Genomic DNA, 24,962 nt, shown 5'->3' with positions numbered 1-24,962 from the left:
ATGGGTCTTTGAAAGTTCCAGTGTGGAAAACAGTTAGGGCAAGGGAGAAAATCGAGAGGAAAAACCAGGAGAAGTTAGGAAATAAGAAGAGAAAGAACCTCTAGTTCAATATGTGGCCATTTCCACTACTGCCTTCTCTCACTCAACAAAGGCATATAAAGCCTCCATTTATATCCATAGCACTCTTGAAACTGACATACCCTAAGACACTGAGAGGGTGAGAAGAGTGAAGTCTGGATAGAAAGATTGGATACAATTGTATCTGAGCCCACTTTGATAAAGGGAACAACAGAAGTCAGTTAAATATATAAAGGACCGGGAAATAGTGGCTCTAAGGAGCTTGGAGGATTGATTTGTATCCATACATCAATGTTGGGTTAGGATAGGAGCAAGTAACTAATGATTCATGGAGTGAATATATAGAATCCTCATTCAAAATAAACCAAATAATCTTTATCTGTGTTAAGTCTTTTCATTAATACACATTATTTATTAGGAATAGGTACAAACTCTCCTGTTGCCATTGGGGTTTTCTTTCCTTAATCACATTTCATTTAGAGACTTTTGCTGCTGCTGTTGCTGCTGCTACTGCTATTACTGCTGCTACTACTACTATTACTACTAAGTACTACTATTACTAACTACTACACTACTACTACTTACTACTACTACTACAATTACTACTATCACCACCATCACCATTACTACACTAATACTACTACTACTACTTACTACTACCACCACTATTAACTACTACTACCACCACTACTACTAACTACAACAACAACAACACTTTCTGGGTCTGCCCATACCTACTTCCCTATCTGCTCCATACTTCATCCCAAGGTTCTTTCTACCTTCCAAGGTGCATATGTACATCTGTATTGTAATGTGCAAGTGAGGGTCTATGGGAGGTATTCAGGGTGCTCCTTGTAAACCCTTCTGTGCTATACTGTCTATTATAAGTGTCTTCTGAGGCAATAATAAGAACTTGCTCTTCTATTGCATGATAATAGACATGAAATAATGAAAATGTAAAAACCAATACACATAAGGTGAATGTAAAGTCTCAGATAACATTTGGCTCAAAAGGGAATTTTAAGCTCATAAAAGATGACCTTTCTCTTTGGGTTGGGGAATAACACTGATATGATCATGCCCCACTCTTTCCCAAGGAGATTAGCACCCAACTGAAAATATTTCTCTTTTTCACAACTCCTAAACCTTCAATTTCTTTAACCTCCTTAAGCATTACTCCTTTATTTCACTTTAACAACACATAAGTATGGTAACATAGTAGAATTTGCCATTATTTCTACTTCTGTAACTAGAAACTATATTTACCCTCATTCTCATCCTTCTTCTCCCTATGCTTTATACTCCCTCTTACACCTGAACTTTTGCCCCCATTCAAACTTCTATTTCCTCCACCTTTCAGTATACTTTTCAGGTCATTTACCTTTGATCTTGTTTCATTCTCTCCTTCTAATTCTTTCTCTTCCCTTAATTTTCAGTCTCGCATCACACACTGTCCACTGGACATATTCAAACTAGATATCCTTAATTCAATAGTTAATAATTTCAACCCCACCCTATCCTCTGTTCTCAAATTCTTTGCCCCTTTGTCCTATCATCATCTTCTCTTGTTAAGTTTCAGCCTTTGATTACTTCCATTTGCATAGTTTGCTTCTATTCATGAGTTGTTGAAAAAAATCTAAAAAAAAATTCACAACCATTTCGACTTGGTATACTTCAAATTTGTGTTTTCCAATTTCATCTAGACCCTCATTGAAGTAAAGCATTCTTTTTATTCATTCCTAATTGATTTCCCTAACTACTCACAGAAACTATTTCAAATCTTTTTTCCCCCTCTCTTCAAGGTTCCTCTACTCCACCCCCAATGGAACTCAAAATTTACTTTTTATAATATTACTTATAATATTTATAATAATAGCTTTTTGTTTTTCAAAATACATGAAAAGATAGTTTTCAATATTCACCCTTGAAAAAACCTTGTATTCTAAATTTTTCTTCCTCCCTCCCTTCTTCCCTCTCCCCTAGACATAAGTAATCTAATATAGGTTAAGCATGTGCTATTTCTATAAATATATTTCCACTTTTATCATGCTGTAAAAGAAAAATCAGATTAAAAGGGAAAAAAATTAGAAAGAAAAACACAATCAAGCAAACAACAACAAAAGTAAATATACTCTATTGTGACCCATATTCAGTCCCCACAATCCTCTCTCTGGATGCAGATGGCTATCTCTATCATAAATTGGGAACTGGCCTGAATTACCTCATCATGTCCATCAGAAATGATCATCGTATTATCTTGTGGTTGTTATGTATAATGATCTCCTTGTTCTCCTCATTTCACTTAGCATCAGTTCATGTTAAGTCTCCAGGCCTTTCTGAAGTCATCCTGCTGATTATTTCTTATAGAATAATAATATTCCATAACATATATATACACATATGTATATATATACGTATATATACACATACATATATATATATATATATACATATATATATATATATATATATATACATACACAAACATACACACACATATAATTTATTCAGCCATTCCCCAACTGATGGGCATCCACTAAATTTCAAATTCCTTGCCACTACAAAAAGAACTGTTACAAACATTTTTGCACACATAGGTTCTTTCCCCTTTTTTATGATTTCTTTAGGATATAGACCCAGTGGAAACACAGTTTTAAAGCCCTTTGGGAATAGGGAACTCAAATAAAAAAAAGAAGTTAAAACTATAATTTTCAAATATTTAAATGAAATAAATAAAATTTATTTTAAAAAGAAGACAAAGCTATTTACACTGGCTACATCCACTTCCTCACTTTTCACTTATTTTTTCAGGCCTTTGCAAAATTTTTTTTTTGACCTCATCACTCAACTGAAACTGCTCTCTTCAAAATTACTAACAATCTGACTTACCATATTTGGTATTCTTTTTTCATTTCCAATTCTTTTTGACTTATTTATTGCATTTGACACTATTGGCTTCCCTCTCTTCAATACTCTTTCAGCTTTTGTGCCACCACTCACTCTTGGTACCCTACTACCTGTCTGACCATTCTTTCCCAGTCTCCCTTACTGTTTTTTTAAAAATTCATATAAATTTTTATTACTGTTCCCCAAGGTTCCACCCTGGGTCTTTTTTTCTCCCTCTATACTCTACTGAAATTAGCTTTACAAGTTTAACTATCATATCTATGCAGCAAACTTTATGCAGTCTCAGTCTCTCCCCCAAGTTTCAGTTTCATACTATAGAACATATTTGTATCTTTCCCTCGTTAACCTTCTCCTCTTCCAAAATCTCCTATTTCTGTCAAAGGCACTGCCATCCTTTCAGTCTTTCAGTTCATAACCCTGGGGTTATGTTCAATTTCTCCATGTCATTTCATTATATATATAATCAGTTGCCAAATTTTACCATTTCTTCTTTTACACCATCTCTCATACAAATATCTATTCTCCCTTTACCACTCATACAAATACTCTTTAGTTCAGCCCTCATAACCTCTTAACTAGATTACTACAACAGTGCCATTGGTCACTTCATCAATTCTCTTGATTTTAGTTCATTCTATACATTACTGATCAAGAAGTTTCTTTAAGCACACTTTTGGCTATGGAATTCTCTACTCAACTCTAAAGACTTTAATTGCCATTACAATGAAATGATCTTTCTTCTTCTTTTAAAAAACTTATTTAATATTTTTAATATTTCTTTAATTACATATAAAAACAATTTTAATATTTCTTTTTTCCCCTCAAATTTTGAATTCTTTCTATCCCTTTCCTCCCTTCCCTTCCTCACTGAGAAGGCAAGCAATTTGACATAGGGTATACATGTGTAGTCGCATGTAAGTCATTCTGTGAAAGAAAACAGGCAAAAAAAAAAAACCCAAGAAAAACAAAAAAGGAAAGAAAAGACATTTTTGATCTGAATTCAGGATCTACCCCAGTTTTTTCTCTGGAGATGGACAGTATCTTTTGTCATAAATCCTACAGAACAATCTTGGATCATTTTATGGCTAAAAATAGCTAAGTCATTCATAGTAGATCATTATACAATGTTGCTGTGTCTGTGTATGATATTCTCCTAATCCTGCTCATTTCACTTTGCATCAGGTTCATGAAAGTATTTCTGTGTGTTTCTGAGAGCATCCTGTTTCTAAAGTACAGTAGTATTCTATCACAATCATATATAACAACTTGTTCAGGCTTTACACAGTTGATGGACATCTCCTCAATTTCCAATTCTTTGACACCACTAAAGAGCTACAATAAATATTTGAGCATTTTCCTTTTTGTTTTTTATCTTTTTGGAATATAGACTTAGGAGTCAAGGGTATGCATGGTTTTATATTCCTTTGGGAATAGTTCCAAATTGCTCTCCAGCATAGCTGAATTAGTATACAACTTCAGCAATAGTACATTAGTCTTTTAATTTTTCCTACATACCTTCCATAATTTGTCAGTCTTCCTTTCTATCAAATTAGCCAATTTGATAGGTGTGAGGTAATAGCTCAGAGTTGTTTTAATTTGGATTTCTCTCATCAATAGTGATTTAGAGCATTTTTATATGACTATAGATTGGTTTAATTACTTTATCTGAAGATGACCTGTTCATATCATTTATCAATTGAAGAACTTATTTCTAGAAATTTGACTCAATTTTTTTTTGTTTGAGAAATAGTGTTTATCAGATAAATTCATTGTAAATTTTTTTTCATAGTAATGATTACCACCTTTGTATTTCACTTCATCCTGTTTCCAACTGTTTATCCTACTCTCTTGCCTTTTACTCTATTCATTCTCAAAAGTGTTTTACTTTGGATTTTTATCACCCCAAACATCTTTCCCTTCTATCAGTAATATCCCATTCTTTTCCTTTCCTATTTTCTTATATGATTAGATCTCTACATCCAACTGGGTGTATATATTATTCCCTCTTTGAGTCAGTTTTGATAAACACAAAGGTTAATGTGCTCTCTTCCCCACTTCTCCCATTTCTCATTCCACTGTAAAATCTTTTCCAGGACTCTTTTTTGGTCAGATAATTTATCCCATTCTACTTTTTCCTTTCTCCTTCTCCCACTGCATTCTTCTTTCTCATCCATTAATTATATTTTTCTAGATAATCATGTTATCACATTAAACTCACATCTCTGCTTTTGGTTAATGTATATTCCTTTAACTACTCTAATAATGAGAGTTTTAGCAGTTATAATTTCCCCATGTAGAAATATAAACAATTTAACCTTATTGAATCCTTTATTATTTCTCTTTCCTATTTATTTTTTTATGCTTCTTTTGTATCTTGTAATTTGACAGTCATATTTTCAGCTATGGTTTTTCATCAAGAATGTTTGAAAATTCTCTATATCCTGGAATATCTACTTTTTTTTTCTTATGAAGATTATACTCAACTTTGCTGGGTAGGAGATTCTTGGTTGACATATTAGCTCATTTTCCCTCAAGAATATCTTATCTCAAGCCCTCTGATCCTTAAAGTAGAAGCTACTAAATTTTGTGTTTTCCTGATTATGGCTCAACTATATTTGAATCACTTCTTATTGGCTGCTTGGAGTATTTTCTCCTTGATTTGAGAGATCTGGAATTTGGTCATAATATTTTTTGGTCTTCATTTGGGAATCTTTTTTAGGGAGTTACCAATGGACACTTTTAATTTCTGTTTTACTCTCTGTTTCTAGGAGTACTTTTCCTTGATATGATAGAGGATGTCTAGGCTCTTTTATTTTTTAATCATAACTTTCAGGTAATTCAATAATTCTTAAATTATTTCCATGGATCCATTTTCCAGGTCAGTTATTTTTCCAATGTATTTCATATTTTCTTTTATTTTCTCATTCTTCTGACTTTGTTGATTATTTCTTGATGCATCATAAAGTAATAAGTTTCCACTTTCCTGATTCTAAGTTTTAAGTAATTATCTTGTTCAGTGAGCTTTTGTACCTCCTTTTCCATTTGGTTAATTCTACTTTTTAGGAAATTCTTTTTCTTTTTAAAATTATTTCTTTAAATTATAGCTTTTTTATTGACAAACCATATGCATGGGCAATTTTTCAACATTGACCCTTGCAGAAACTTCTGTTCCATCTTTTCCCCTCCTTCTATCCACCCCCTCCCATAGATGGCATGTAGTCCCGTACATGTTAAATACGTTAAAGTATATGTTAAAACCAATATATGTATACATATTTATACAGTTATCTTGCTGCACAGGAAAGATCGGATTTACAAAGAAGATAAAAATACTTGGGAAGAAAAACAAAAATGCAAGCAAACAACAGAAAGAGTGTAAATGCTATATTGTGGTCCCCACTCATTTCCCAGTGTTCTTTTGCTGGGTATAGTTTGTTCTGTTCATTACTGATCAATTGGAACTGATTTGGATCCTCTCATTGTTGAAGATAGCCATTTCCATCAGAATTGATCCTCATATTGTATTGTTGAAGTGTATAATGATCTCCTGGTTCTCCTCATTTCACTTTGCATCAGTTCATGTATATCTCTCCAAGCCTCTCTGTATTCATCCTGCTAGTCATTTCTAACAGAACAATAATATTCCATAACATTCATATACCACAATTTACTCAGCTATTCTCCAACTGATGGGCATCCATTCAATTTCCAGTTTCTAGCCACTACAAAAAAAGCTGTTATGCACATTCTTGCATATACAGGTCCCTTTCCCTTCTTTAATATCTTTTTGGGGTATAAGCCTAGTAGTAACACTGCTGGATCAAAGGGTATGCACAGTTTGACATCTTTTTGAGTATAGTTCCAAATCGCTCTCCAGAATGGTTGGATCTGTTCACAATTCCACCAACAATATAACAGTGTCCCAGTTTCCCCACATGCCCGCCAACATTCATCATTATCTTTTCCTGTCAGCTTAGCCAATCTGACAGGTGTATAGGGAGTGGTATCTCAGAGTTGTCTTAATTTACATTTCTCTGATCAATAGTGATTTGGAACAACTTTTCATATTGGAAGAAATAGTTTCCATTTCATCATCTGAAAATTTTTCATATCCTTTGACCATTTATCAATTGGAAAATGGCTTGATTTCTTATAAATTTGAATCAATTCTCTATTTTGGAAATGAGGCCATTATCAGAACCTTTAACTGTAAAGATGTTTTCCCAGTTTATTGCTTCCTTCTAATCTTATCTGCATTAGTTTTGTTTGTACAAAAACTTTTTAACTTGATATAATAAAAATTTTCTATTTTGTGCTCAATAATGATCTCTAGTTCTTCTTTCATCACAAATTCCTTCCTCTTCCACAGGTCTACGTTCTTCTAATTTATTTATAATCTCATTCTTTATGACTAGATCATGAACCCATTTTGATCTTATCTTGGTGTACAGAGTTAAGTATGGGTCAATGGGTCAAAATTTCTGCCATACTAATTTCCAATTTTCCCAGCATTCTTATCCTAAAAGTTGGGGTCTTTGGGTTTGTCAAACACTAGATTATTATAGTTATTGACTATTTTGTCCTGTGAACTTAACCTATTCCACTGATCACCTAATCTATTTCTTAGCCAATGCTAAATGGTTTTGGTGATCACTGTTTTATAATATAGTTTTAGATCTGGTACAGCTAGGCCACCTTCATTTAATTTTTTTTTTCATTAGTTCCCTTTGAAATTCTTGACCTTTTGTTCTTCCAGATGAATTTTGTTATTTTTTTTCTAGATAATTAAAATAGTTTTTTGGGAGTCTGATTGGTATAGCACTAAATAAATAGATTAGTTTAGGTAGTATTGCCATCTTTATTATATTTGCTTGACCTATCCAAGAGCACTTAATATTTTTCCAGTTTTTTAAATCTGACTTTTTTTTGTGGAAAATGTTTTAGAGTTTTGTTTATATAGATCCTGAGTTTTCCTTGGCAGATAGATTCCCAAATATTTTATACTCTTGACATTTGTTTTGAATGGAATTTCTCTTTGTATCTCTTGCTATTGGATTTTGTTAGTGATGTATAAAAAACTGATGATTTATGTGGATTTATTTTGTATCCTGTAACTTTGCTAAAGTTGTGGATTCTAATAGCTTTTTAGTAGAATCTCTGGGGTTCTCTAAGTATACCATCATATCATCTGCAAAGAGTATTAATTTGGTTTCTTCATAATCTACTCTTAATTCCTTTAATCTCTTTTTCATCTCTTATTGCCAAAGCTAACATTTCTAACACAATATTGAATAGTAATGGTGATAGTGGGCAATCTTGTTTCTCTCCTGATTTTATTGGGAATGGTTCCAGTTTATCACCATGACATATGATGCTTACTGATGGTTTTAAATAGAAGCTACTGATTATTTTAAGGAAAAGTCCATTCATTCCTATGCTCTCAAGTGTTTTTAATAGGAATGGATGTTGGATTTTTATCAAATGCTTTTTCTGAATCTATTGAGATGATCATATGGTTTTTGTTAATTTGGTTATTGATATGGTCAATTATGTTAATAGTTTTCCTATTGAACCAGCCCTGCATTCCTGATATAAATCCTACTTGGTCATGGTGTATTATCCTGGGGATGATTTTCTGTAATCTTTTTGCTAATATTTTACTTAAGATTTTTGCATCAATGTTCATTAGGGATATTGGTCTATAATTTTCTTTTCCAGTTTTCTTCCCACCTGGTTTAGTTATCAATACCATGTCTGTGTCATAAAAGGAATTTGGCAGGACTCCTTCATTCCCTATTTTTTCAAATATAGCATTGGAGTTAATTGTTCTTTAAATGTTTGGTAGAATTCACATGTAAATCCATCTGGTCCTGCGGATTTTTTTCTTAGGGAATTAATATTTTGTTCTATTTCTTTTTCTAAAATGGGACTAGTTAACCAATTTACTTCTTCCTCTATTAATCTAGGCAACCTATATTTTTGAAGGTATTCATCATTTCATTTATCAAATTTATAGGCATAAAGTTGGGCAAAGTAAAGCCTAATTATTGCTGTAATTTCCTCTTCATTAGTGGCAAGTTCTCCCTTTTCATTTTTAAGACTAACAACTTGATTTTCCTCTTTCTTTTTTCTAATAAAATTTACCAAGGGTTTATCTATTTTTTTATAGAACCAACTCTTAGTTTTATTTATTAATTCAATAGTTTTTTTACTTTCAATTTTATTAATCTCTCCTTTTATTTTTAGAACTTCAAGTTTAGTGTTTGATTGGGAGGGGGGTTAATTTGCTTTTTTTCTAGCTTTTTTAGTTACAAGCCTAATTCGTTGATTTTCTCTTTATTTTATGCAAGTGGGCCTCTAGAGATATAAAATTTCCCCTTATTACCAATTTGGCTGCATCCCACACATTTTGGCATGTTGTTTCATTATTGTCATTCTCTTGGGTGAAATTATTAATTGTGTTTATGATTTGTTGTTTTACCCATTCATTCTTTAGGATGAGGTTATTTAGTTTCCAATTACTTTTTTGTCTATTTTCCCCTGGCTTTTTATTGAATGCAATTTTTATTACATTGTGATCTGAAAAGGAGGCATTTACTATTTCTGCCTTTCTGTATTTGAGGTGTTTATATCCTAATATATGGTCAATTTTTATATAGGTTCCAAAAACTGCCAAGAAGAAAGTGTAATCCTTTTTGTCTCCATTTAGTTTTCTCCAAATATCTACCATACCTAACTTTTCTAGTGTTCAATTTACTTCTTTAACTTCTTTCTTATTTATTTTGTGGTTTCATTTATCTAGTTCTGAGAGTACAAAGTTGCAATCTCTCAATATTATAGTTTTGCTGTCTATTTTTTTCTTGCAGCTCTTAACTCTTTAGGAATTTAGATGCTATACTACTTGGTGCATATATGTTTAGTATTGATATTGCTTCATTATCTATGCTACCTTGTAGCAAGATATAGTGCTCTTCCTTATCTCTTTTACTTAGATCAATTTTTGCTTTTGCTTGATCTGAGATCAGGATGGCTACCCCTGCTATTTTTACTTCAACTGAAAAATAGTAGATTCTGCTCCAGACTTTTACAGAGTCAGACTTTTACCTTTACTCTGTATGTATTGCCCTGCTTCAAGTGTTTTTCCTGTAAACAACATATTGTAGGATTCTGGTTTTTAATCCAGTCTGCTATCTGCCTCCACTTTATGGGGGAGATTACCCCATTCACATTTATGGTTAAAATTACTAATTCTGTATTTCCTGCCATCTTGTTAACTCCAGATCATGTTTTTCTGTTTCCTTTTCCCTTACTCTCCCTCCCCAGTATTAAACTTATGAGCATCACTTGCTTCACACAGCCCTCCCTTTTTAGAATCCTCCCTCCACCTTTTCTTAAACATTTCTCTTACAATTTCTATATTCCCTTCTATTTATCCTACCCCTTCCCTTTTCACTTTTTCCCTTCCACTTTTCAGTGAGGTGGGGGAAGTTTCTCTGTAAACCGAATATGTCTAATATTTTCTCTTTGAGCCAATTCTGATGAGAGTAAGATTCACACTATGATCATTCCCCCTTCCTTCTTTCCCTCAGACATAATAGGTTTCTTTTGTCACTTCATGAGATGTAGTACCTCCACTTTTCCCTTTTTCTGGTATAATTTCCTTTCCACCTCTAGATCCTTCTTTATAACAGTAAACCAAATTAGACATGTACTCTTTATGTATACCCGTAACAGAAATACAGTTCTCAAGAATTCTTTTTACCTTTTAATGCTTCTCTTGAGTCCTATATTTGGAGGTCAGACTTTTTGTTTAGCTCTTTTTTTTTTTTGTCAGAAATAAATGTAATTCACCTATTTCATTGAATGCCTATCTTCTTCTCTGGAAGAAAATGCTCAGTTTGGCTGGTAAGTTATTCTTGGCTGCATACCAAGTTCCTTTGCCTTTTAGAATATCAGATTCTAGGCCCTTAGATTCTTTAATGTGGAAGCTGCTAGATCCTGAGTGATCCTTATTGTGGCTCTTCAGTATTTGAATTTTTTTTTTCTGGCTGTTTGCAATATTTTTGTCTTGGTCTGATAGTTCTGGAATTTAGCCACAATATTTCTTGAAGTTTTAATTTTGGGATCTCTTTCTATAGCTGATCAATGAATTCTTTCAATGTCTATTTTACCTTCTGTTCCTAGGATGTCTGGGCAGTTCTCTTTCATGATTTCCTAAAAAAATAGTGTCTAGGCTCTTTTTTTCATCTGGTTTTTGGGGAGTCCAATAATCCTTAGATTGTCTCTCTTAGATCTATTTTCCAGGTCGGTTGTTTTCTCCATTATGTATTTTACTTTTTTCCCCATTTTTTCATTTTTTTTTTTTTTTGGTTTTGCTTGATTGATTCTTGTTGCCTTATTGAGTCATGTTTCCATTTGCTCAATTCTGAATTTGTGTGTTATTTTCTTTGTTTACTTTTTTTTTAACTTCTTTTTGTATTTGTCAAATTGAATTTTTGAATGAATTGTTTTGTTCTATGGAATTTTTTTCCATTTCACAAATTTTGTTTTTCAAGAAGTTATTTTTTCTGTTTCACAAATTCTGTTTTTCTGGGAGTTGCTTTCTTTTTCCAGTTTATCAAATCTATCTTTTTAACGAGTTATATGCTTTTTATATATCATTATGTCTATTCTGTGTTTACTTTTCCAGACTCTCTTGCAAGGCTTTCATTTCCTTTCCCCATTTTTCCTCCATCTCTCTTTAAAGATCCTTTCTAAGTTCTTCTAGAAGAGCCTTGTGTGATGGGGACCAGGTTATTTCATCCCTCGGAGCTTCATCTGGAGACAATCTGCCTTTAATCTCAGGGTTTGAAATATGTTCTTCTCTTTCACCATAAAAGCTATCAATTGTTAGAATCCTCTTCACATTTTTACTCATTTTTTTTTTTTTAAGTTAAGGTCTGCCTTTAGGGCAGGAGAAGTTTTCCAAGCAACTGCAGCTGTGTTGGGTTAGTGCTGACTCACTCCTGGTGCTGGGTCTGGCACTTGAGAGTTGTCAGAAATGCCCCGGGGCTCTGTGCTGTCTGCCCTGGTTGGTTATTTATGGTCGAAGTTTTCTCAGGTACTCTGAGACTGCACTGCTCCAGCACTCTGGGTTGTCTGTGCTGGCATTTGTGGTCAGCTGCCTGGGCCTCACTATCTCTCTCCCACTTCCTGGAGGTCACAGCACCACCACAATGAGACTGCTTTGTCCTGGGGCTCTGCTCTGACTGCACTGGCGTTTGTGATCAGCTGTTTGTGTTTTGCTACCTCTCTCCCAGTTCTTATTGAAACAGATCTTTTCTGGTCTGTTCCCTCCCATAAATTCTCTGCCCTGGGACTCTGAGCTGTCTGCGCTGGGTTTGTACTAGTTGCCCTGGCTGCCTCCCTCCCATTTCCAATTGAAACAGACCTTTTTTGGTGATCTTTGAAATTATCTTCTGCTGATAATTTGTTGCACTTCCAACATTTTTGGGGTTCTGCCTGTCCAGACAGAGGCTGGATTTTGTAATTATTGTTGAGGGTTGTAAAGAAGGTCAGAGAGAAACATTTGTCATCTCCATCATCTTGGCTCTGCCCCTAGGTAATTCTTTTTCACAAATTTTTAATATAATTTTTTTCATTTGGTCAATTCTATTTTTAAGGTATTATTTTATTATTTTTTTGTGTACCTCCTTTACCAAGCTGTTGACTTTTTTCATGATTTTCCTGCATTACTTTCATTTCTCTTCTGAATTTTCCCTCTACCATCTTACTTGATTTTTAAAATTCTTTTTGAGTTCTTCCATGACCTGAGATGAATTTGTATTTTTCTTAGAGGTTCTGAAGGAATTTTGATTTTGTTATCTTCTTCTGAATATATGTTTTGATCTGAGTATATGTTCCACCACAGTAATTTTCTATGGTCAGAATTTTCTTCTGTTGTTTGCTCATTGTCCATCCTATTTCTTGTCTTAACTCTCTGCTAAAGTGGAATTCTGCTTCCCAAGTGAAGAAGGCATTATTCCAAGCTTCAGGTTGTTTTGTACTGCTGTTTTCTGAGCTAATTCTGGGAACCTGTAAGTTTTGAGCTCTTCCAAAGTAGTATGATCTATAGAGAAGTATATTTACTAATTTCCTGTACTGTGCACTGATTTCCCACCCCACCCCCCCAGGCTGGGGTTAAGTGACTTGCCCAGGGTCACACAGCTAGGAAGTGTCTGAGGCCAAATTTGAACTCGGGTCCTCCTGAATTCAGGGCTGGTGCTCTATCCACTGCGCCACCTAGCTGCCCCTGTACACTGATTTGTGAGCAACCACAAGCACTCTTTTAAACCCAGGAACCAGGGGTTAGCAAACTTTGTTTGCTAGTATTTATCCTTGCACTGGGAGTAAAACCCAAAACTATGACCTAGATTGTGAATAGGACAGGCCACACAACAGACTCCAGCCCCTGGTGCCAGCAAGGGGATCCTTGTATAGTTTCTTCTGACCAGTTGTGTGATGCCTTTAGTCTGTGGGCTGAGAAGTCTAGACACCAACATTGCTGACACTGGTTCTGTTGTTCTAAGGTCAGCTGGGACCAGATCTATGTTGATGCAGCTTGACCTGTACCCCCCCACGCTGGTACAAAAATCCTTTTCTGTAAACCTTGAAATTGTCTTAGGCTGAAAAATTATTTCACTCAAATCTTTCTGTGGGTTTTGCTGCTCTAGAATTAGTTTAGAGTCATTATTTAAAGGTATTTGGGGAAGTCTGATGGAGAGCTCAGCAAAATCCTTGCTTTTAACTCAACCTTCTCTGTTTGGCTTTAAAAATTCTGTACAACCTGATCCCAACTTATTTTGTATCCTCATTGACATCATGTTTACTCTGCAAGTTAGCTAAATTGACCTATTTTTTTTTCTTATCTGTGATACTCTATATTCAGTTTTGTTGCATTTTTACTGGCCCATGCTCTGGAATATACTTATTTCTTAACATCACCTTTCAGGAGGTGGTTAGACACCATTTTCTTATTGAAGTCTTATTTGCCTAATGAATAGTGCCCCTCCTTCCAATTGCCTTGTATTTAATTTCCTCACATATATACACACTCTTGGTGTTTTTTCTATTTTTAAAATATATACTTGTTTCCATGAGAATGTAAGGTTCTTGTAAGAACTGTTACATTCTTTGTACTTGTATCCCTAGCACCTTAGAATAGTGACTGGGATGTAACATGTTTTATAAATACTTGTTGATTGAGTGACTGAAATCTAAATATTCTTTCTGATATACCATGTCAGATATTAAATGTCAGAATTAGGACTAGAAACCAAGGTTTCTGAATCTAAGCCCAGTCTTTTTTCCCCTAAACCATGCTGCCTCTCATTAGACAAGCCTTGCTATTGGCAAAGTGAGTTTTTTGCACATTTCCATATATGATGATTATAAATTGTGTAGCTCATCAGATATAAAACCTTTCTCCAAAGTCTCAGGCAGGATATGAATACCACCCCAAGCATTGTAATGCCATTGAGTTTTCTAAGCAATGAAAACTGAGCTCATTGTAATTCTACTCCTATGGTGGGGCTGATCTTCTTATTAGAAATTCTTTCACATGTTTTATTCTCACAGTGTCAAGGAGACCACTTTTATTTCCAACACAATTATTTCTGTCATTCAGAAGAAAAACCCACCCTGTGTGTAACCAAAAAAAAAATCTGTATTTAAGTTGCAAAACCAAAGACTGGAATTGTTTACAGGAAAATTTGTCTATATAGAGTACAAATCTGTATCAGGCTCAGGGAAGCAGCTTCATTTGAACTTTAGAGATGGGGTAGTGATACTGCTGGCACTAATTCTCTTTTTCACATGGGACTTCTCTGGGTTTTATCAGATACAAATACTAAGTTCTCCATCTTTGAACCAATTTCATGCTTATAAAGGGCTGGGGGAAGAGATACCCTTTGTATTCTCAATGAATGGATAAAAAAGCTATCATGCTTGTTTTGTTTTGTTGCTTCTTCCCTCCTTCTTTTTCTTCCTTCCTTTTTTTTCTCTCTCTTCTCTTTCATTCTTTCTTTCTATTTTCCAGTTTTTCTCTCTGTTTTCTTGAATTTGATTATAGTATTCATTTTTCCCCCATATAATCTCCAATTTCTAAACAATACAATAAAGGATAATTCAGAAGTTTTTAAAATCAAAAGGAAAGGAAATAGGATCTGATACAAAATTTAATATTTTGTTTAAAAAAAGCAGAATAAATTAGGTGATTATCATCTAGATAAGTAATAATATTGATAGTTAAAAAGTGGTATGTTACAAGTAGGTAAATACATCCTAGGTAATCTGATGCATCCCTATATAATATATTTTATAAAGTTCAGTCTGAAGAAAGGGGCATGATTATTTCTTTATCATTAGCTTTAAGTCAACTACTTAAGAAACTAAAGTTATGGCTATACAACTCATTTAAGAATAGTTTTTACATCTTTATATGGTTGAAGTGTTTTTCATTTTTTAACCTAGCTCCTATCCTAAAAAATATTTGACATAGGAATCTCTATGTACATATATATATATATATATATATATATATATATATATATATATATATATATATATATATATATACACATACACACACACACACACACACACACAATAATTCACACACAATAATTCACAAACTAGCTAACCTACTTGCTTTTATTAACCACACCTACATTTCTCTCCAACAAATTAATCTACCCCAAAATACAAATACTTATCTTCATGGCTGTGCAGGTATCATAAAAATTCCATTTCTCCAGAAGCCATATTCAATCACAGATTACATGGTGGGGGAGGAGCAAATAGGTTTGTAGGATGCAGGTTCCTGGAATTCAGCAGCACCTCACAGCTAATTTTACTAGCAAGTTTATCTAAGTTTTATAGCATTTCTGCTATCAAGAAGGCCAAATTATTTGACAGATTAAAGAGAAGCAAATAGCAAAGATTATTAGAAATCAGCCTATTTGACAGCAGAGTTACATATGCAATAAGGAAAAAAAAATTCACTTAGGATTAAGCATTAAATACCAGTAAAGAGAAGTGCCTTTATCAGATTGTGCTCCCCAAGCAGCCAATGAGCCTTAGATTGCTGAGGTGACATCAGACAAGGTTTGGCTGGAGGTAATCAAGGTGATCTTGGAGAAGGAAATGTCAAACTATTCTAGTATCTTTGCCAAGAAAACCCCAAATGAGATCACAAAGAGTCAGACAGGCCTGAAACAAGTGAACAACAACAATCAAGGTGATCTAGTATGGTCTGACCCCAGAACTGATGCTTTTCCTGTAATCAGATGATTCAAAAGGGGGATACAATTTGTTTGGATCCACAATTAGACTGTTTTTTGAAGCACCCAGTGTGTTCTAGCAATAGGAACCTCCTATTCCTAAGTCCATTGGTGTCAAGCTTCCTTTAACTGGTTTATCTCAGACAGAATGCTAAAAAGAAAACAGCTCATGTGACCCCTCTCCCTGCAATGTCAACATTGTAAACCCAAGGGAACCAGTATAAATTGGTTGCTATGGCCTATTTATGCCCTTGGGAGTCTTCCTTGTTAGTGCTACACGCTGTGATTCGTTTTGCCTCCAGCATATACTGGTCTTCAAAAGGCACAAAGGATAACTGTTGTCCTTGCTCCCAAATTTCTCCACTAGGGTAGCACTCTGAACTGAGGCAAGGCATCTGAAATCTGAAGTGTTATCAGCCTAGGGAAAGGCCAATGTGTTGCTCAACCCTAAAAGATCGAAGCAGGAACTAGTTCTTCTGTATGGTTCATCTCACATCCTGCATCATGTTTTTGTCTTAATTTGATTGAGTCAAGCTTTTAATTTAACATGTTGAGAAAGATATTTAATAAAAACAAAACAACACAAATAAAGTCTGTGCCATTATCTGATTTTCAGATTTTTCCTATTTGCTTTCTCTTTCTTGCAGAAGCAGTTCAGTACTGGGTCTGAAGTCAGGAAAACCTGAGTTTAGTACAGATTAAGATACTTTCTGGCTGTGTGACTTTACACAGGTCACTTACCATATATATACATATATATATACTGCCTCAGTATCCTCATCTATGAAGGAGAAATAATAATAGTACTGATCTCTCAAGGTTGTTGTGAGGATCAAATGAGATAGAATTTATAAAGTGCTTAGCATAGTGCCTGGCACTGGGCAGTACTTAACAAGTAAGCTCCTTCTTACACACTATGAGGGGAGAGCACAAGTAAGCCACATGTTATTCTCAAATTATTTCAGTCTACACTTCTCCCTTCATCTTTGCTATTCCTGTGGAGTTCTGCTGCATTCACAATTCTGAACCACATAATCTAGCATTTGATCTCATACTGTCTTATACTATTCTTTGTTTAAATGTACCAATTTTGTCTTTCCAGCTAAAGAAAGTGTGAGCTCTTTGAAGCTCAAGCCTTCCATCCCCACCCTCCACTCACATCAGTGCCTAGGACAGGGCTGGGTATTGTGAGAATGTAATAAATACGAACTGATTGGAAGAGGTCTTTTCTGAGAATAGGAGAGATCATTAAAAGAAACAGGCTACAAACAATAATGAAGTAATAGAAAGACATAAGAAGAGAAAGAAACTTTAGTTTGTGGCCAATTGTTATAGGAAGGTGTAGCATTATATTTGCATTTTAACATATAAGCTTTTTATGTGACAAGAGAAATAATACATAAAGAAAATAATGCATTCGGTGCTACCAGAGAATGGGTCTTCAGTATTCTACATTGACCTTGTCCCTTCCCTTCATGGGCTACTAGTGGATTCCAGCATTTGGGATATATCACAGGAACTGAGGTGATGTCTCACTTCAGCACTTCTTCCTCAGTGGACAGTGCCAGTCTTCTCTACAACATTTCTAGTAAGTTTCTAAGTTTTATAATTTCTGACATATTGGATTAATATAAGTAAGGGAATTTGGCAAGCCAGTGTGGCTATTTAGAGAAGGCTCTACCACTTTCTTCCATCTTCCCCCAACACTTTTCTCCTCCTTCCCTCCATGACCATCAGATTTCATAGTTACAATAATATAGACAACTTTATGGGCAATTTAAGGGATTTTCATGAAAGGGTAATTTTGACTGACTCTGACAGGCTAATTTTAGACTCTAATTCTCTTCTATCATGTAATGATTCTATTGTATCTTGCTCTGTCATTTTTTTATGGGCATGCTACCTCCTCAACTACATTATCAGCTCTGTGATCAAATCCTTTGTTCATTATTCATTCAAAGGTTATCAGAGTTGGAATGGATCTTGGAAGTTCTTTACATGCCCTCCCTCCCTCTATCTCATTTTTACAAATAAAGAACCTGAAAATTTTTGCACTTGATTTCACAGCTGGTAAAGTAGAGGAGAATGGACTTCCTTTATATTTCCATTTTGTTCTATTCTCTTCACCCCAAATACACTGATAGCTCTGTATATAGAAGCTGTGGAAATGTTAACTAAATAAATGACTAAATAAAAGAATTGAATAAATTTCTTATTTATACCAAAGTAAAAGTCTGAATTATCTGAGAAATGCAAGAGAAATTCTTTGAGATTTGTATTGGGAAGTGATAGTATGAGAATAATTTGGTTAGGAAAAGAAGATTAATAAGAGTGTGGCTTATAATTATGTCACTAGAAACAAGAACTTTCATTTATGTAAAAAATTCTAAAAAGCATGGAAAGACTTTTCTTTAATATGATAAAAAAATATACATCTAAGACCAAGGCTAGCATTATTTGCAATGGAAAAACACAAGAAACTTTTCTCATTAGCATGATAGAAAGTTAAGAATTCCTCCTCTTGCTACTTTGTGTCATAATTTTACAAATACTAGATCTAACAATAAGAAAAATAAAGACATAAATATCATCAAAGAGAAAAACATTCATTTGCAGATGATGTGATGGTTTTATCTAGAAACTCCCCCCACCAAAATCAGTGAAAAACTAATTGAACTGATTAATAACTTGAATAAAGCAGGGTATATAAGAAAAACAAGATTGAAAAATTCCATTCAAAATAGGTATGAAGCAGATAAGAATATTTATGTATTTACTTTCCAAAACACACTAGTGATTTATATAAATACAATTATAGAAATAAAGGAAGGGTTAAGTAATTGGAGATAGTCTTACTCTTGGTCAATATAATAAAAATGATCATACTACCTATATTATTTTTAGATTTAGTGTTTCACCAATTAAATTACTGTAGGAGTAGTCATTTTGTTCCTTCCAATTCTAAATCTATGATCTTATAATCCAGAAAAAAAAAAAACTAGATAAAAGAATTACAAAGTTCATTTAGAGGACTAAAGAGTCTAGAATCTCAAGAAAGAAAATGAGGGGAAAAAAGTAGGAATGAGGGGGACATGGCATCTCAAAATATATTGTAGATATTAATCTATATTATAAAGCAATAATCTATAAAACTCTTTGAAATTCATTAAAAATATAAATGGTGGGATATACTAAAACCAAGAATCAGAATTAATCAAGCATAGTAGACCAATGTTCAATACAACCTAAAATATAAATTACTTAGGGAAATACTCTCCATTTTTGCAAAAACTACTGGGAAAACAGTAAAGCAATATGGCAAAAATAGGTTAAGATTAACATCTTGTATATATACAAGAAGCTCCAAAAGGTTATCACATTATTAAAAAAAAAAAAAAAAAGGCAAATGGAAGGAGGCACATTTCAGGCCTGTGATTAGAAGGACAATTCGTTTAACCAAAAGAAGAGATGGTAATATTTGTAAGAGATACAGATAATGTAGGTTATTTAAATTTTTCTTTTAAGTTTTTGCATTAAGACATCATTGCTGTTAAAATGAAAGGAGAAAAACTGGGTAGGGAAGGTGAGGAAATCATATGAAATATTTGTGAAAGTTGTCTGACATTTAAGATATATGGGAAATGGACATATTCTAAATCAAAAGCTATTTTCCAGTGGGTAAGTGATCAAATGATACAGTTTTCTACACAAGAAATGCACACTATCAACAACCATAACAAAAAAAAAATGCTCTAAATGACTAATAAATTAATTGCAAAGGAAAATAACTCTGAACTGGTGGGGAGAGCACTGGGCCTGGAGCCTGGAAGACCTGAGTGAAAACTGGCTTCAGACATTTACTGGTGTTTTGAGCTTGGACAAGATTGCTTAACCTGTTTGCCTCCATTTCCTTAATTGTAAAATAGGGATAATAGTACCTTTCCCCAGAGGATTATTGTAAGGATCAAATGAGATAATATTCATAAAGCACTTAGTGGAATGCCTGGCACATAGTAGGCCCTATATAAATGTTTATTCCCCCTTTCCCTGTCTTATGTCTATTAGGTTGATAAACATGATAAAAGATGAGTAATACTGAAGTGTCTGGAAGGAGATAGGTATGCTCTTTCATTGACAGTGGGATACTAAATCAATCCAATTGTTCTGGAAAACAATTTGGAGTTTTCTAAGAAAATATAAATGGGAGACTATATAAGGTCAAGATGTATATAATCTTGACATTCCAACTTTTTTCTTTAGTTTCTCTCTATTTCTCACTAACTCAGCTATTTAATCCTAGAGACATGGGCAAGGTAGTTTTCTGAACAATAGAGTTCAGAGAGATGTGTTTAGGCAAGTTTAAGTCACAAGAGGGAAATGTTATACCTTTTCTTTCTTGGATGGTAACACTGTCTTTAAGCATTGCCAAACAGTTTTGGAAACAGCCTTTCCAAGATTCCACACTTTGGACAGTTTTCCTTCTTGAGGCCTGTAGGTAGTACAATGGGCAGAGTGCTGAGCTTGGAATCAAGAAGACCTAAGTTGGCCCTCATTCAGACTCTATTTGGCTCAGGTTCATCAATTATAAAACAGGGGTCATAACAGCACCTAACTTTTAGGGCTACTATAAAGATCAAATGGGATAATATTTACAAATATTATAAATTAGTATAATATATAATAATATCTAAATTAATATATAATATATAATAATTAATATCTAAATTATATCCCTTCCTTCCTTTTCCCTTTCCTTTGTCCCTTTCCCTCTTTTATCGGCCAGAACTCTGAACTTGAAACAAAGGATTCTCACAAGGTACTAAGTCAGTGGAATTGATAAGACAATAGTTATCTAATTTAGCATGGTGTTTAACAGTTCTCTAGTTCAGTATATGTACTTAGTACTTACTCTAGTTCCACAAGATTCACACCTTTGTTAAGAGACCATATAAGCACGGACAAACTCAGCCAGAATCAGAACTGGGGAAGATACAGAAGTGGTGTCAGACTGTCCTTCTTTGTTTCTCCACTGAAACCAAGATCCAGACGGCCTCCAGAAAAAAACTAGCCAAGCCCCCAAGTTGAGGAGACAAGACTTTGAAAGAGACAATAAAGGATTTGGACTTTAATCCCTGGCTACTCGTGTGGTGATTACTGAACTGAAAAGAAGGCTGTTCCCAGAGACCCCAAGAAAACCTCAACAGAGAACATTACATTTTAGAGAGAATATTACATCCCTCCTCCCTTTCCTTCTGGTTTTATGTCTTAAGAAAGCTATTATTGTCTTCACAAATTTTACTTCAGAGTCCTCAAAATACCATAAAAGTCAATGAATTTTTGTTGCTACAGGCCCAGCTCTAGTTAAGTGAGAATTTTGAAAACTAGAACAGGCACAAAAAGAGGTTATCCCCTTCGGCTGTAGAGCTGACAACAGACAAGGTGGTTAGGTGCATATTGGTATTATGCTATAGTGTATACTAATCAAATCATTTGCTTCTGGCTACCAAACAACAATACCAAACAAATTTGATACTTAAGAAACATCAGTAAAATTTTTCCAACAGGAAAAATGACTAAATTTACTAAAGTCATAAACATTCTGTACTTGTGAGATGGGTATATATAAAACAAGTACTGTCATTAGATATTACTATCCTTCAGTTCCCATGTAATCTCACATTTATTGCCTCTGCCATTTTACTTTAATTTCTATTAGTTACCCAAATTTAGAAAAGTCTATTTGTCTACGTGGCAACTAAATGAGAGTGGCGAGACTTCCTCTGAGACAGATATGAAGCCTATTCAAAAGTCTATATTAAGATGGCAGGAAGAGAAATGCTCAATTTTATTTGGCAATTCAGAATAAAATAAAATTTTAAAAATAAGAATAGGAGAGAACAACACTAGCTTTGTTATCTAACAAAAATCAGATTTTGTTAATACATAGGATATCAGCCCAGATGCTGATGTTGCTGGCTGCTCATAGTGAAGAAATTCTGGAAGTACTGACACTAGGTCACCTCCTTTACTAAAGAACTACATAAACATCAAAGGGCAAAAAGTTGGTCAAAGAATATTAGTTTTGTTCTTATCAAAAACAATAAAAAATGTTTTGAAATTTTAAACTGTTCCATACAAAATGTAGCATTGGAAAAAAGTGCCAGTAATCTTCTGTAGCATCCTGACTGAAAGTACCTGAGGTTGAATAAAATCTAGCAAAATGAAGAACAGACCAGATGAACCATGGTTCAGAAATGGCATAATTCTCACACAGAGCTCATAAAGATAGGGTTTCAATTTTAATGTTGAACAGTTCTCAATAATAATTCAATAATGACTCAGTTTTCTTCCATAGTTCATTCAGACTCTAGTAATATCTGAATTTGATTTGTTTCATGTTCTCAATAGGTAGCTACAGTTTCCCTGCAAATATTAGGTTATTAAACTTAAACATGTCTATTAAAAGGCATGTAGTGAACAGAAAAGAGACTTCTACCAATCCTGGAAAATAAAGGAATGATTATAATCTACCTCATTGTAAATGTCACTTCCTTCCATGACATCTCTCTCACTTTTTCTCTAGGCTTCTTGAAAGAGAGTTCAGTCTCAATCCCTACAAAATTCATATATCAAGTCCCTGAACAGCAGGGAGAATCTTGCAGTCACAGAATGTGTAATGTTTATATTTTTGCCAAGGCCCAGTAACTTGTTAATGCTAAAGAGTAGGTCAGTCTTTTTCTGAGAAAAGAAGATAAAAGTTGTTTGAGATTCACCTCTTCACTTTCCAGGTTATCATAGAGAAAACATGAAAAAAAAACCAGTAGAAGAGGTTTAATGTGAAAACAAAGAATAAAAAGAATCTGAAAAGGTAGAGGAGAAAAATCTTAACAATGTTAGGAGGTTGGGTAGTAGAAGAATGTGATTGTGTCCCAGGGAAATTAAAGAACTGGTAGATATAATTGTTAAACTACTGTCAATGATCTCTGAAAAATTACAGACACCAGGTAGGACTAAGGGCAAGCTTATCCAGATATATGTTTAAAAAAAAAAAAAAAAAAGGTAGGAGAAGAATGGGATATGTAAATTACAGATTAGTTAATTTAAATCTGATTTCTGGCAATATTCTTGAACATGTTATTAAATGATGAGTAGAAAACATTTAAAAATGGAAGCAGCAATTGTAAAGAGCTGTCATGGCTTTAAATTGAACAGGTCATGTCAACCTAGACCTATTTCATTTTATTTTCATAGTGTTACTAAACTGATAGATCTGGGGAATGCTGTAAATATTTGCATGTTCAGTGAATCAGCAATGTCATATGATAGTTGAAAAAACTTATGAGATCAGAGGCTAGACTAAGAGAAACGTAGATTGGGATTAGAAAGTAGATGACTGTCAACAAAACATTTATTCATTTTGTGCCAGGCACTATTTTAAATGCTGAGAATAAAAATATGAGAAAAAGAAAGAATGTCAAGCTTTCTCAACACGATCAAGAATATTGCCAGAAATCAGATTTAAATTCACTAATCTGTAATTAACATACCCCATTCTTCTCCTACCTTTTTTTTTTATACATATATCTGGATAAGCTTGCCCTTAGTCCTACCTGGTGTCTGTAATTTTTCAGAGATCATTGACAGTAGTTTAACAATTATATCTACCAGTTCTTTAATTTCCCTGGGACACAATCACATTCTTCTACTACCCAACCTCCTGACATTGTTAAGATTACATTCTAATGGAGAAGATAACACATGATGGAGAAGCATTAAGACTTGGTCATACTATATGTAGAGTATTATATTCAGTTTGGGGCACCACATTTTGAGGATATTGACAAAATGTAGTTTTCAGAGCATAGCAAGGATGGTGAAGAGCCTCAAGCCTCAGAGGGCACATGCGGCTGTACTCATATTTGAAGGGTTGTCTGCTTGGCCCAGAAAGAAAAATATGGATAATAAGTGAAAGTTAAGAAGAGGCAGATTAACAGTTGCTATAAAGAAAAATTTCCTAGCAGCAAATTAAAGCTTTCTAAAACTGGCATGGACTGCCTTGAGAAATAGTATTTTTTTCCTCATTAAAAAATCTTTACTCAAAGACTGGATGACCACTTGTTTATTTTTTATTTAGTATTTTATTTATCCTCAATTACATGTAAAGACAATTTTTAACATTTGTTTTGGAAACCTTTGAGTTTCAACTTTTCTCCATTATTCCCTCCTCATCCCCCTCAATGAGAAGGCAAGTAATTTGATATAGGTTATACATGAGAAGCCATGCAAAATATATTGTTGTGAAAAAAAAAACTCCAACAGATAAAAAACCCTCAAGAAAAATAAAAACAAGAAAAGTATGTTTCAATCTGTATTCAGATATTCTCAGTCCTTTCTCTGGGAATGAATAGTATTTTTCATTATAAGTCCTTCAGAGTTATCTTGGATCATTGTATTGCTGAGAATTGCTAAGTCATTCATTGCTGATCACCTTACAATATTGTTACTCAATCCACAATACATGTTACTAGACATCAGTTTCTCTAAGTCTTTCCAGTTTTTTCCTGAGAGCATCTTGCTCATCATTTCTTACAGCACAATAATCTACCATGACAATCACACACTACAATATGTTCAGGCATTCCCCAATTGATGGACATC

At 33.9% G+C, this 24,962-nt stretch overlaps 1 protein-coding gene across 7 annotated transcripts in view; it reads right to left on the bottom strand.

Annotated features, from left to right (window-relative positions):
- Positions 1-24,962, bottom strand: part of KIAA1328 (KIAA1328 ortholog) — a 525,281-nt gene that overhangs the window by 1,935 nt on the left and 498,384 nt on the right. Inside the window, exon 11 of one of the 7 annotated variants that reach the window (XM_074279232.1) lies at positions 13,482-15,126. The exons of the other annotated variants lie outside the window; for them this stretch is intronic. Coding sequence (XP_074135333.1) covers positions 15,051-15,126 — 76 coding nt within the window. The 3' untranslated portion in view covers positions 13,482-15,050. Of the gene's footprint in view, positions 1-13,481; positions 15,127-24,962 lie in introns of those variants that run through there. 7 annotated transcript variants of the gene reach the window in all.

Source organism: Sminthopsis crassicaudata, chromosome 1 (genome assembly GCF_048593235.1).
Source record: "Sminthopsis crassicaudata isolate SCR6 chromosome 1, ASM4859323v1, whole genome shotgun sequence".
Classification (NCBI taxonomy): Eukaryota; Metazoa; Chordata; class Mammalia; order Dasyuromorphia; family Dasyuridae; genus Sminthopsis; species Sminthopsis crassicaudata.
Note: the sequence above shows the minus strand (reverse complement) of the source record. Positions and strands in the feature narration are given on the sequence as shown.